This window comes from Bidens hawaiensis, unplaced genomic scaffold (assembly GCF_021521415.1).
Source record: "Bidens hawaiensis isolate Kalapana, Puna unplaced genomic scaffold, B.hawaiensis_p1.1 tig00020412_1, whole genome shotgun sequence".
NCBI lineage: Eukaryota > Viridiplantae > Streptophyta > Magnoliopsida > Asterales > Asteraceae > Bidens > Bidens hawaiensis.
This window is the reverse complement of record NW_027493106.1, coordinates 316,125-327,737: the sequence shown is the minus strand read 5'-3', so window position 1 is coordinate 327,737 and position 11,613 is coordinate 316,125. Positions and strand designations below refer to the sequence as shown.

General features: G+C 34.2%; 1 protein-coding gene across 2 annotated transcripts; it reads right to left on the bottom strand.

Moving 5' to 3' along the window:
- Positions 1 to 2,193: 2,193 nt before the first annotated feature.
- Positions 2,194 to 6,758, bottom strand: LOC143560570 (uncharacterized). Of its 2 annotated transcripts, XM_077048851.1 has the most exons (8): positions 6,047 to 6,758; positions 4,471 to 4,966; positions 4,186 to 4,281; positions 3,191 to 3,367; positions 2,931 to 3,016; positions 2,744 to 2,843; positions 2,420 to 2,515; positions 2,194 to 2,328 (listed from the first exon to the last, which is right to left on the bottom strand). In XM_077048851.1, exons 1-4 carry the CDS (start codon positions 6,748 to 6,750, stop codon positions 3,359 to 3,361), a joined length of 1,305 nt encoding a protein of 434 aa, XP_076904966.1. In that variant the 5' UTR covers positions 6,751 to 6,758; the 3' UTR covers positions 2,194 to 2,328; positions 2,420 to 2,515; positions 2,744 to 2,843; positions 2,931 to 3,016; positions 3,191 to 3,358. The 2 variants fall into 2 exon arrangements, with proteins under 2 accessions (XP_076904966.1, XP_076904965.1); XM_077048850.1 differs by lacking the exons at positions 2,194 to 2,328; positions 2,420 to 2,515; positions 2,744 to 2,843; positions 2,931 to 3,016; positions 3,191 to 3,367 and having other exon boundaries at positions 4,126 to 4,281.
- Positions 6,759 to 11,613: the final 4,855 nt, after the last annotated feature.

The window sequence follows — 11,613 nt, the reverse complement described above, 5'->3', positions numbered from 1 at the left end:
ACTGGAGGATCTTTTGTACTGTACCTGACGAGGTATGGACAAAAGATCTGACCAAAGCTGCGACAGCTCACTGACAACAGTACAACGAGCAGCATGATCTATTACTTAATGTCACTATCAGCCGCTGCCTACTCACCAACCTGTCGTAGCACGTGCATAGCCTGCAGTTGGTGGAAAAGGAATAGTACACAGCCGGCCTGGTCACTATCAGCCGCTGCTTACCCACCAACCACCAGCATGGCATGTGCGGAGCCCACAGTTGGCAGAACAGGAATACTATTCAGCCGGCTGTACCTCCTTGGAAACCTACCTTCGGCTATAAATACTCCAACACATTGGAACGGTATGATCACCTTATATCTTATATCTTCATATATTATCTGATATCTGCTCTAGTCATTCTCTTAATATACACTTATATTCAAGAGCAATCTAGTCTGATTCTCACGCCGGAGGGTGGTCACAAGGAGGTACCCCCCCCCCCTTCTCAGTGACGAGCTCACGGTGTCTGTTTTGCAGGTCATCAGAAGAACCATCTTTGCCGGACCTAACCCCTCGTGGGAAACATCTACTTAACCCCCAGATTATCCGTAATCTGCCCGGGGTCACTTAGTGTTTCTTCAGCTGTCATCAACCTTCACATTGGTTATTCAAATTGGGTCTGCCCTCGGCGATCTCCACCATCACTTAAATCAACTAAATCTTCAGTGACTTCCGATACATCCACCGTCGTCATCACAGAAATTTCGTCATATTCAGATCTAAGGATCTTGATATATTTAAGTAAGCCCAAATATGGTGGCAAAATCAAGGGTTTGGACTTCAATTTTTCTTCATAATTTTTAATTTAGGTTTTTTTTTTGTCAATTGATATGAGAAAATAGGGGTAGGAGATTTTGATTTGTATAGATATGGTGGTGGTTGCGTGGTGATGATCAAAGGTGTGCCTGTGTGTTAAGGGGTTAATTAATTGGGTGTTTTTGTGATGTTGCGGTGCTGCAGCGGTGATGGAGTGGTGGCTCGGTGCTACGATGGTGAATTGGTGATGGTGTAGAGAGAGAGAAAGGATGAAGTTGCAGGTTAGAGAGAGAGAGAGGGTTTATTATATATTTTTTCTTTTTTTTTTTTGTAAGGGTAGATGGAAATTACGGTTATACTCATCACATGTCTTGCACATGCATAGATTTAACTGAAAAATTTACCGACCGTTAGCATAAAGGACTAAAAGTGAGGTAACTTGTCATATAAAGGATAGCGAGTGGAAGTAAAGTTTTTAAAGAACCCAATCCATAAACTGGATATGTTTAAAGAACAAAATTTGTAATTCTGTCTTATTTTTATATCAATATAGATATTAAATGGTAAATGTAGCATGGCTTAACAGTGTTATACATTTAAATAAAACACTTTCTAATAAACTAACTGCTATTCACGTCTTATAAATTCAAACACACCATTTAATCTATTTATAACAAAACATTTCCAACCCATCAAAGTAGTTTACTACTGCATTATAGCCCGTTTGACTCGTTTATTAGCTTCTCAGGTTGTATTTGGGTAGCAAGAATGGGACCCCTAGTTTTAAATATTTCTTTTATTACACACTAAATGTTTGGTACGAGATAATGGAATATATAAGGGAATGGAATGAATGTAGTAATGGAATGGACAAAGCAATGAAATAAATTGTTACCATTTCATTGTCATGTTTAATTACTATATAAGAATGGAATGATTAATCACTTTAATATTATCAATATTTTTTATTAGTAATAATAATAAAAAAAATAAATAAATGAAATAACTATTTTTAGAACCCTCGTGCAGTAACGAGATCGTTAAACCAGATATGCGTTGTAAAATGTTAACTTGTCAAATTTAAAAAAAAAATTATATTGATAATGTAGTAATAGCTCTAATATAGTAATAGTTATATTATAATATACAAAACAATAATGATAATTATATAATAATTATAATTTTACAATGGTAGTAATAATTGTTGACTCTTTTGACTTTTTCATTCTTTGAAAGAGTTACATTCGATATGGAATGATTAATTCCATTCACGGTAACCAAACATGTTTTTCCATTCCTTAATAACAAACACTACCTAATACCTCACATACCATTTGGAAAGCCTTTGACAATCATACTTTAAATATGAAAATCAAAAATCTGTTACTGCCTTACGCCAAAAGGTATAGATACCATTTCTTCATACAAATTATTTATTTAATGAAACCCAAAATAAAAGGTAGCAAATCAAGTGATTGACGACTTGCATACCGGGCATGATGTTTTGCTTCTCAGCCATTCATCTATACACTGTACACATATTAAAAATATAATAAAATAACCGTTAGTATGACATTTAATAAGCAAAATAAAAATAAATTACTATTTTAAGAGCACCTACATCTTTGTGAAATTTATGAAGACATGGAAGATGTCGAATCATTTCACCGACATTAGGTGTCTCAAAACAAATTGCACACTCTTCGAGATTTTCCGCCTGCATCGTTAACCACAGTTTAGTGACATGCTTGGTCCAGTTATCGGTCTAATAGTGAATAAGTCTAGCCAAGTGGGTCGTGTTCGGGTTACGCAAAGACAAATTGCCTATTTTGCCTTTCCAACCATAAAATATCATCGAATTCAATATTATCTATTAAATTAGGTTGATAAAACCGAAAATAATTGATCTTTGAGTTCGGTGCATAGCGTTAATAACTATATTTACCTGAGCCGTTGACTGAGGCAAATTATTGATTTGAGTATGAGTTGCACCTCCATGTTGGTGATTGTTGTCATCAAGAGCCAACAACATTTCATAATCATTCCTGAAGTGTAAAAAAGTAATTACACACATTGAAACAAAAACATATCTTTTACAAAACATCATGTAGTTGAATAGTTTATTGTCTTACTCGTTGAATTCTCGTCCCATTTGTAACAAGTTAGTAGGCAACTCCATATCATTAAATGCCTCTAGTGCTTCTAGTATTTGCATTCTCTGCACACAAAATGAAAGAAAAGAATATAATACATAATTGTACATCAAGAAACTAGATATAATAACAATAAAACTAGATATAATAACAATAAAAATAACAATAATACTAATAAAAATAATAGTAATATCAATAATAGCATTAATAATATTAATAGTAAGACAAAAGTGTGATACCATGTCAACATCCATGTTTGGAGGAAATATAGAACTCCGTCTAGCCGATATTGTGCGGGGCCGTCCAGGGAAACGACCTCTCAATCTAGCCAACCTTGTTGAAGTAGAAGCTTGTGTCCTATTATTACTTGAAACGCTCCGTGAAGCATGTGATCTCGAAGCATGCGATCACGAATGCTGTTACAAGTTTAAATTTCAGAAGACAAAAATTTTAAAACAAATCAGTTATCGGGTTAAGCAATTATAAAAGAAACTTTCAACTGAATATTTCCTTTATAATGCAAAAGCTCAGTCAATTACAAATAAAGGAGCCAATTGCTGACACGACCCAATAAGAAAAAGAACATGTTTTCGGTCAATTGGCATGACCCGTTTTCTTAAATAGATCAACCTGAACAGAACCTGTCTGAAAAATGGGTCAATCCAAACACGACCCGTTAAAAAGTGGGATGAGTTATTAACCTGCTTAAGAGTTTTCAGGAAAGTTAATATCTGATTTCAGAGATGAAACGTTCTAATTTAAAGTTGAATATTTTGATTTGTAATTTTTCATATAAACTCAAGTAAAACCAATTTCCCTTCTGTATCATTTTATCTACTCTTCACTTCCATCAATTTTACGTTATTAGCTCTAACTGCACGGTCTCCGATTATTACCAGACCCGATTATTACCATTTGCTTATTCGAATCTCAAGCCATACACAAAAACAATTAAAATAACACATATTGCAAAAAGGTTTCATATGAATCAGAGTAATTTGCTTGTTTACACCGTTACTAAGTCAATAGGTATTACTCATATTCAAAAATGAACATGATATGAGTCAGCCCGAACATGAACTCGACACAAATAAGTATATGGGTCAGGTTCGGGTAAAAGAATCCAACCTGCCAACCCGGCACGGTTTACACCCTTAATAACAAACATGACTTAAATTTCAATTTTCAACCCGACAATTAAAAACAAAACAATAAAGACTTAAGGATAACATACAGAAGCAGCACGACCACCAGCATGCAAACCGTGACCGCCAGCATGTAAACCGTATTCCTGTTGCATTGCCATTGCCAATGCATGGTGTGAGTCCATCTGCAAAAAAAATAATAATAAAAATTAACTTTAAAGTATATGGGTCAAAGTGTAAAACTTAGCATACATCATTTTATTCAAAAAAATTATTAGACATAAAAACTATATTTGACACTAATTTCAACCCATACCAACATATAACGCGTTTCACTACTTATAGAATACAACAGGCAGAAAAAAGTAACAAACCTCATCAACTCCAAATCCAGCTGGCACCTCATTGTACAACTGCTCTTGCAATTCCCGAGCCAACCTCTCATCTTCTTCCAACTGTAACGCCCTGACAGCTGAATCCTCATCACCCAGGGACCCACGGTTTCCACCTTCATCTGAACTGCTGGATGCATGACGGTTCTTGTTTCTAGTTGATCTTGAAGTCAAAGAACCGACAATTACACTGGACGACGCCATGTCAGCATTATTAACATATGTAGCATCACAACCCCTAATGTTGCTCGACCCCACACCCTCCTTTTGTCTTTTCGTAAATTGTGCGCTCTCTAAATCCTCATAATGATTACAAAAGTTACTTCGGTTTATATGACTCGTGTGTACCTTCGCGTTCTTCGATTGATCATTAACAGAGCTTGAAGCAGACCTTCCGTTTCTTAGAGTACTGTGGGTGGTTATCCATCCATCTGACTCTGTACTGGCATCAGTTGCATCTTTAAATAATAAAGGCCTCCTGCAAATAAATCATTACAAGTTTAACCGAAATTCAAAATACTAACAAACGATTAAAGAAACTAGAACTAATAGGGCATGTTCTTTTCCAAAAAAAAAAAAGCCCAAACAACAATCGGCGGTTTGGATTTATGTTTCACTAAAATCCAAACTTTCAGTTTGGTTGCGACTTCGCATGTATTAAAAGCCGAAAAACTCAAGTAACTTACACAACTGTCAAAGGCGCACTCGAGGCACAAAGGGGGAGCCTTGGGCCCAAGCGCAAGGCGCTTAAAAAGCAAGGGCCCAAGATAAGATAAGTATGTCACATAGCATAAACATACCATTTTTGGGGTTTCAGACATGTTTTAGGCTTGTTTACGGAAAGTTTAGGATGGTTCCATGCCTTTTTTAGATTTTTAAACCAATTAGCCACGAATTTGCAGAATTTTGCCACAATTTTAAGTAATTAGCTAAAATATCATCAGAATCAGACCAAAATCTGGTCGAAATCTCGCCTGAATGTAGCCGAATCACCCGGATGGCAGCAAGGCGCTTTCACTGTGCCTTGCCTCACCCAAGAGCCTAGGCGCACGCCTAAAGGGCTTTTGACAAAATAAGTAACTTATAAGAATTTAACAAATAAATGTTACCCATATATTTTAGCCTGAATGTATAATAATCAACTAATTATTAGTTAGCAAAAAGATTTAGTTCCAAAACATCATTTTATTACTTTTGGCCAATTTTTCTCACCCAAATATCTCAAGTCCAAATGATAAAACCAAACCAAACCCAAACTGAAAGCTGAAAAAACCACAACTGAACAGTTTTCAAGAACTCAAAACTAATTTTTTGGTTTTGGTTCGGTTTTAGCCAAAACAGACTCAAACCGACCCACGCACACCCCTCACCATTCTTTCTTTGATTTTTTATCCTCCCTCCTAATTTTTTTAAATGTGCATATATGCATTTAGATAAAAGACAAATCAATATTTTTTTTCCATGCAAAAACTTAAAATTATACCTTTGAAATAAACTAAGTCGTAAACAGTACAAACATATTATTGACTTTGAAATAAACTAAGTTGTAAACAAATACCTTTGAGCTAAATGTGCGTTTCTTGAATCATGCTTTTCAATACCAGAAGGATGATAAGATACACCTTTTCCCTTAAACCTATGTGAATCTATAGCTTCAGAAACAATATCCTTAATCTCAACCTTACTTGAAGGACCATCACACGCCACATGTGACACACTGCTGACATCACGCTTCTCGGCAGCCTTAGTTTTGGCTATGTTATGGGGCGATATACATCCATTTCTCACCAACCTTTTATGCCTATTAACCCTCGGTGGCGTGATAGCCAATGAAGATGAGCCGTTTTCACCTTTTTGTTGACCTGCAAACGCGACTTGTTTCCCAGTGTCCGATCTAGGATCCAACTTATTAATATGATTGTGTCTGCTTCCCTCGGTCAAATCAACAAAACTAGTGGCGTTACTTAAACTTTTCCCTTTATCATGATGTGTGTTTTCTAAAACATTCTTGGAAGAAGATGAATTACCTATATTATCAGGTTTTACAAATAATCTCCGACCTCCATTAAAGATGACCGACTTGCCCTTTTCGCGCGACTCGTTTCTCAGCTTTTGATTAAAATAGTCCCTATCAATCACACGGCAACCACTCAATCCGTTACTATTATTGCCAGTGTTGCTACCATCTTTATTTGATTTGTTACATGATGTTATGAATCTTTCCGGGGTGTCAGGGACCTCCTCTATCTGATCTATGTCCATAAAATCCATATCCTATATCATATAACAATATTGTCTAGTAAGCATATTAATAACAATAACAATGAACAAGGTAATAAACAATTCAAATGCAAGTATAGTCTCCAAAATCATAAATCACAATCACAAAACACCTTAATTCATTTCAACTTTGAAAAAACCATTTAAAAAATTGGGAAAAGTTAAAAAACTTGAAAAATTTAAAACATGGAACTATAATATGAGCAACATGATATTGTTATAAACAAAAATAATAATAATTACATGAACAATTCTTTGAAATACTAATCATACATCTACAGTATATAAACTAGATCATTCAGTCGAGGACATGGACTAATAAGCAATTCAAATGCAACTATTATCCTCCCAAAAGCATCAATCTACAAACTTAAACTCCTAATACTTTGCAAAATTTTAGAAAAAAAATAAAAATAAAAAAAATTGAGCAAAAAATCACAGTTTTTAGATACAAACAAATTTTCTAACAATAACAATTATCTGAACTCCCAATCATACATGTGCAAATTATAACTAAATCACCTAATACTTTTCAAGTTTAAAAAAAACATAATAAAAAACTTAGAAACCCTAAAAATTAAAACTACAATATGAAAAATATAAGATTATTATAAAGAAACTAATAATAATAATAAGAACATGAACAATTATCTGAACTCCTAAACACCTAATAATCTTCAAAGCATAAAAATCAAAAGAAAATTTAGAAACTGAAACTACGTCGTTTGCGTTGATATGAATCGAGGAGATGAAGATAATAATAATATAATAAAAAAGCGTGTTTTTTGGATCGATGAAAACATGACGTAATCATACAGCGATTATACCTCCGATTGATTGATTTTGAAACCGATGCCGCTGCAACTGCAAGAATTAGAAATCTAGGGTTTGTTTTACATCCGCGGAGGAAGACGATATCAACAAGCAACGTTTCGCTCGCGTGTAGACCACGACCCAATGACAAAGGATTACGCGCCTGAGGTGTTTGGACTTGGTATTTGGGCTTGTTTATATTTGTGGGCCTAGTCCAGCAGAAAACCCAAATTATATGGTAGATTTGTGTAATTATATCTCGTTTGGATTGGGTTTTTCTCTTTTGCATTAGTGTTTGGAACTACCCTTAATGTTCGACTATTGAGATAGGATGTCAACTATTCATATTGATCCTGACAATCCAGGCTTGAATCACATAAGAACACTATCAAGGAGAAAATCCACCACACCCTTGAGTCAGTTTAAAACTTGAAACTATAAGATCTCAAGTCTTAACCATCGCTCCTATGACATTGGACCAGCAGGCCAATGGCTTTTAATTGTTTTAAAAAGCGCGAGCAGGGGGGGGCGCTAATGAAGGTGTTTTCCTAATGATGGTAACGTAGGATTGTGTACTCCTATCGATACCGAATCAATACATATAGTATGATATTCAATATCCACTTTTCTCAAATTCGATATTCAGTGCTTTAAGTATCAGGACTTGTATTTTTTTGGTATTCTGGTATTTGGTACTGGGAGAAAATGAGTTTTCCTTAACTATCAGGTACTGGTATCCAAGCATTTCCTTTTTATTTAATTTATAAAAATTTCATAGGGGGGCATTTTGTATATTTTAATTTTCTACTGTTTCTTGATTACGAATGAATTTAATACGACTTTTGGTTTGTTGATTACTCTTGGTTACGAAGGATTTGATACGATCAATTGAGATTAAGGGAAAAAAACAAGACGGATATCGTACCTATACCAAACCAATATATTATGCACAACAATTTGTTCGATAACAGTATTTTCGTTATCAGTGCCATTGCCATACTGATGTCATCATTATCAAGACTTGAAATATATATAAAATAGTATAACTTTTTCTTTATGAAAAATTACAAATTTGAAGAAAATATAATAATTTTGTATTTATTTAAGTAGGCCTGAAGCCAGGACGCGGGTTTTACACCATAACACAACTCCTTTAAGTCACTTTATGTGAGTTTTTATCCAAGGATATAGATGGTTAAAATTATAAACCAAATTAACCGTCTATATACCATGTTTAGTTGAAGGCATTCGTATGTTCTCGTGTTTTTGCCTTTTATTCGAGATATATTTACGCTCCTTAATTTCATTAAACTTTATGTAGAGTGTAGGATCTTATATTGCTAGTATCCCTCGACCTCGGTTCGATTATCAAGTCGATCGTTAACACATGAGTTTCGTAGCTCTCTTTTTAAATATTATTATATTTTTAAATGTAGGTCAAAGCATCGGTTAAATGAGTTTTTTAAACATCTTACATACGATTGAGTTACAAATGTTGACACATAAATAAACCGTTATAAGGTTTATCAGTATCAAAACTCTGATTAAATGGTTTATGCATCTTATATATCATTGAGTTACCAATGGTAGTACGTATATAAGTTTTTTTTATACCGAATTTAGAAGTCTCTAAACACAAACAATTAACTCTATATGAACAGTGGGTGATAAGAACAATACGTACTAATGGGTTTAACAAACCACATTAATGGTTGGTCTCATCAAGATTGCAAAAGTCGTAGACGGATCGCACCCTAGGCGGCCGACTGGGAGTCGGGTGTACTCGGAGTATTTGAGGAGTGCTCGGAGGGCACTCGGATATGGTAAATATAAAGAAAATTAATTTTAGATATTGTATATATGTCAAGTATCATAAGTTTACTAATATTTATAACAAAACTAATCTATTAGCCCGTATGTCACGCGTGTTTGTTTAGATTTTTATTTTAATCATTTTACAATTATATTTTGTAATTAATTATTTAATTTAATTTATTATAAGAAAGTTAATCTTCATTCAGATTTACATGCTTGGACCTATTTTAATTCATTTATATTTTATGTACGCTCATTATGTTCGTTCATGTTCATTTTTTAATTGAAACACAAAATGAACCATCTACTTAAATTTTTTTGTTCATTTGTATTCATTTCTATTCGTTTATGTTTGTTTCTGCTCGTTGACATTTGTTCATATATGTTCGTTTATGTTCATGAATTGTTCTTTTAGATTTTCAATTAACGAACATAGCAAACACGAACAAACACAAACATGTTCATGTTTTAAACGAACTTACTATTCTTTCATCTATTTAATAGATAACTAACACTCTTTTCATATCCTTGTCCACAACATAATTTACCAATATGCACCTATATTTTCACATGAATGCATAATAAAGATTAATAAATGAAGATTTAATCATATAAATTTTGTTTTCACACTTACTCTCTATGTGATGCCTTTATAAAAACAATGATCATGTGATCGTTTTCTACATAATCGTTGATGTTTCCTATACATTTTATGCATTCTTTTTCCGGTGTTGGTCATTGGAGCATGTGTTGGAATGTTTATGTCAGATCCCGACCTAAGGCGGAACATGTCGGTGTGCGACATAATTGTATCATAACTCAAAAAACACTAAAGTAAATTACACATGTCAATATCTAAAGTATTCATTCATATATCAAGTGAGCAAAGCACAAACATTGTCTCAAAGAAAATAAGCATTATGATTTAAATAATTAAATAAAAATCCATCTTATTCATCATGCAACCTAAAGTCCAATATATTCTTTAACTTCTTTTTTCATCTCAAATAGCTACCTGTGTCATGCGTGAAAATAGATAGATTTGTCAACATAAAGTTGAGCAGGTAATCACGGGTTTTGCATATTATATATATAATATTAAAATGACAATTACATGCATTAAATATGGACCATTACAACTAGCATAGCAATAATAATAAAAGTTGTCTTTTCACCCGGATCACGTAGATAACGAGCTACTCCGACAACGTATGATCATACTAATGAGGATGAGGATGAAATACCAACAACCATAACTCAAAATAGACACATAATCACATTTGCAAGTATCAACTAACTGAATAATTACAGATTAACGATATAGAGGAATTGTAGTGAAAATGATAATCTAATTTACTTGTGAACGCATAACGCCCCAAAAAAATGTAAAACGGTAAAAATGGGATGTGAATTACTTACCTTATCGAGTAGGTTAATGGGGATGAGAATGATGATAAGAGTTAAGATTCAAATAAGAAGGGGGTATCAGATCACCGAAGGTGGGTAAGAGTGAGATGGAAGGAAAAGTTGAATAGTTTTTGCTAATTGGTCATTAGGTTATGGGGTTGGGTGCATAAAATGATCAAAGTTAGTTTAGGGTTGTTTTTGCACTTTTTCCATGATTATTAACAATAAATAAAATAAAATAAACTAAAATACACACAAATACTCGAATAATACGGATTGCATTCGAAAATTAAACTGAATACAATGTCGGGTCGAGCAAAGAAATACAAATACATGAAATCGAAAAACCGAAATGTTACTGCATTCTCTACTTTTGGAAATTTCGTCCCTTAATTAGAGATTAAGCCGTAACGAAGAAGTGCGGGTACTTAGCCTCCATTTGGTCTTCTCACTCCCAAGTGAACTCGGGACCACGCTTAGATTCCCAACGAACTTTGACAAGCGGAATGCAGCTATGGTTAGTTTCTTTGTCCATACGATCCATGATCTCAACTAGTTTCTCAATAGTACGCATAGATTCATCAACTCGCACTTCATCGAGGGGTATGTGGAGATTCCCCTAGGCTAAGCACTTCTTGAGATTTGAAACGTGGAAAGTCGGATGAACATTGGAGAGCTCTTCGGGGAGATCAAGACGATACGCAACTCTACCAAATATTTCATCGATTTCAAACGGGCCAATGAAACGAGGAGTTAGCTTATTTCTTTTACCAAATAGAACTATTCCCTTCCATGGAGATACTTTAAGGA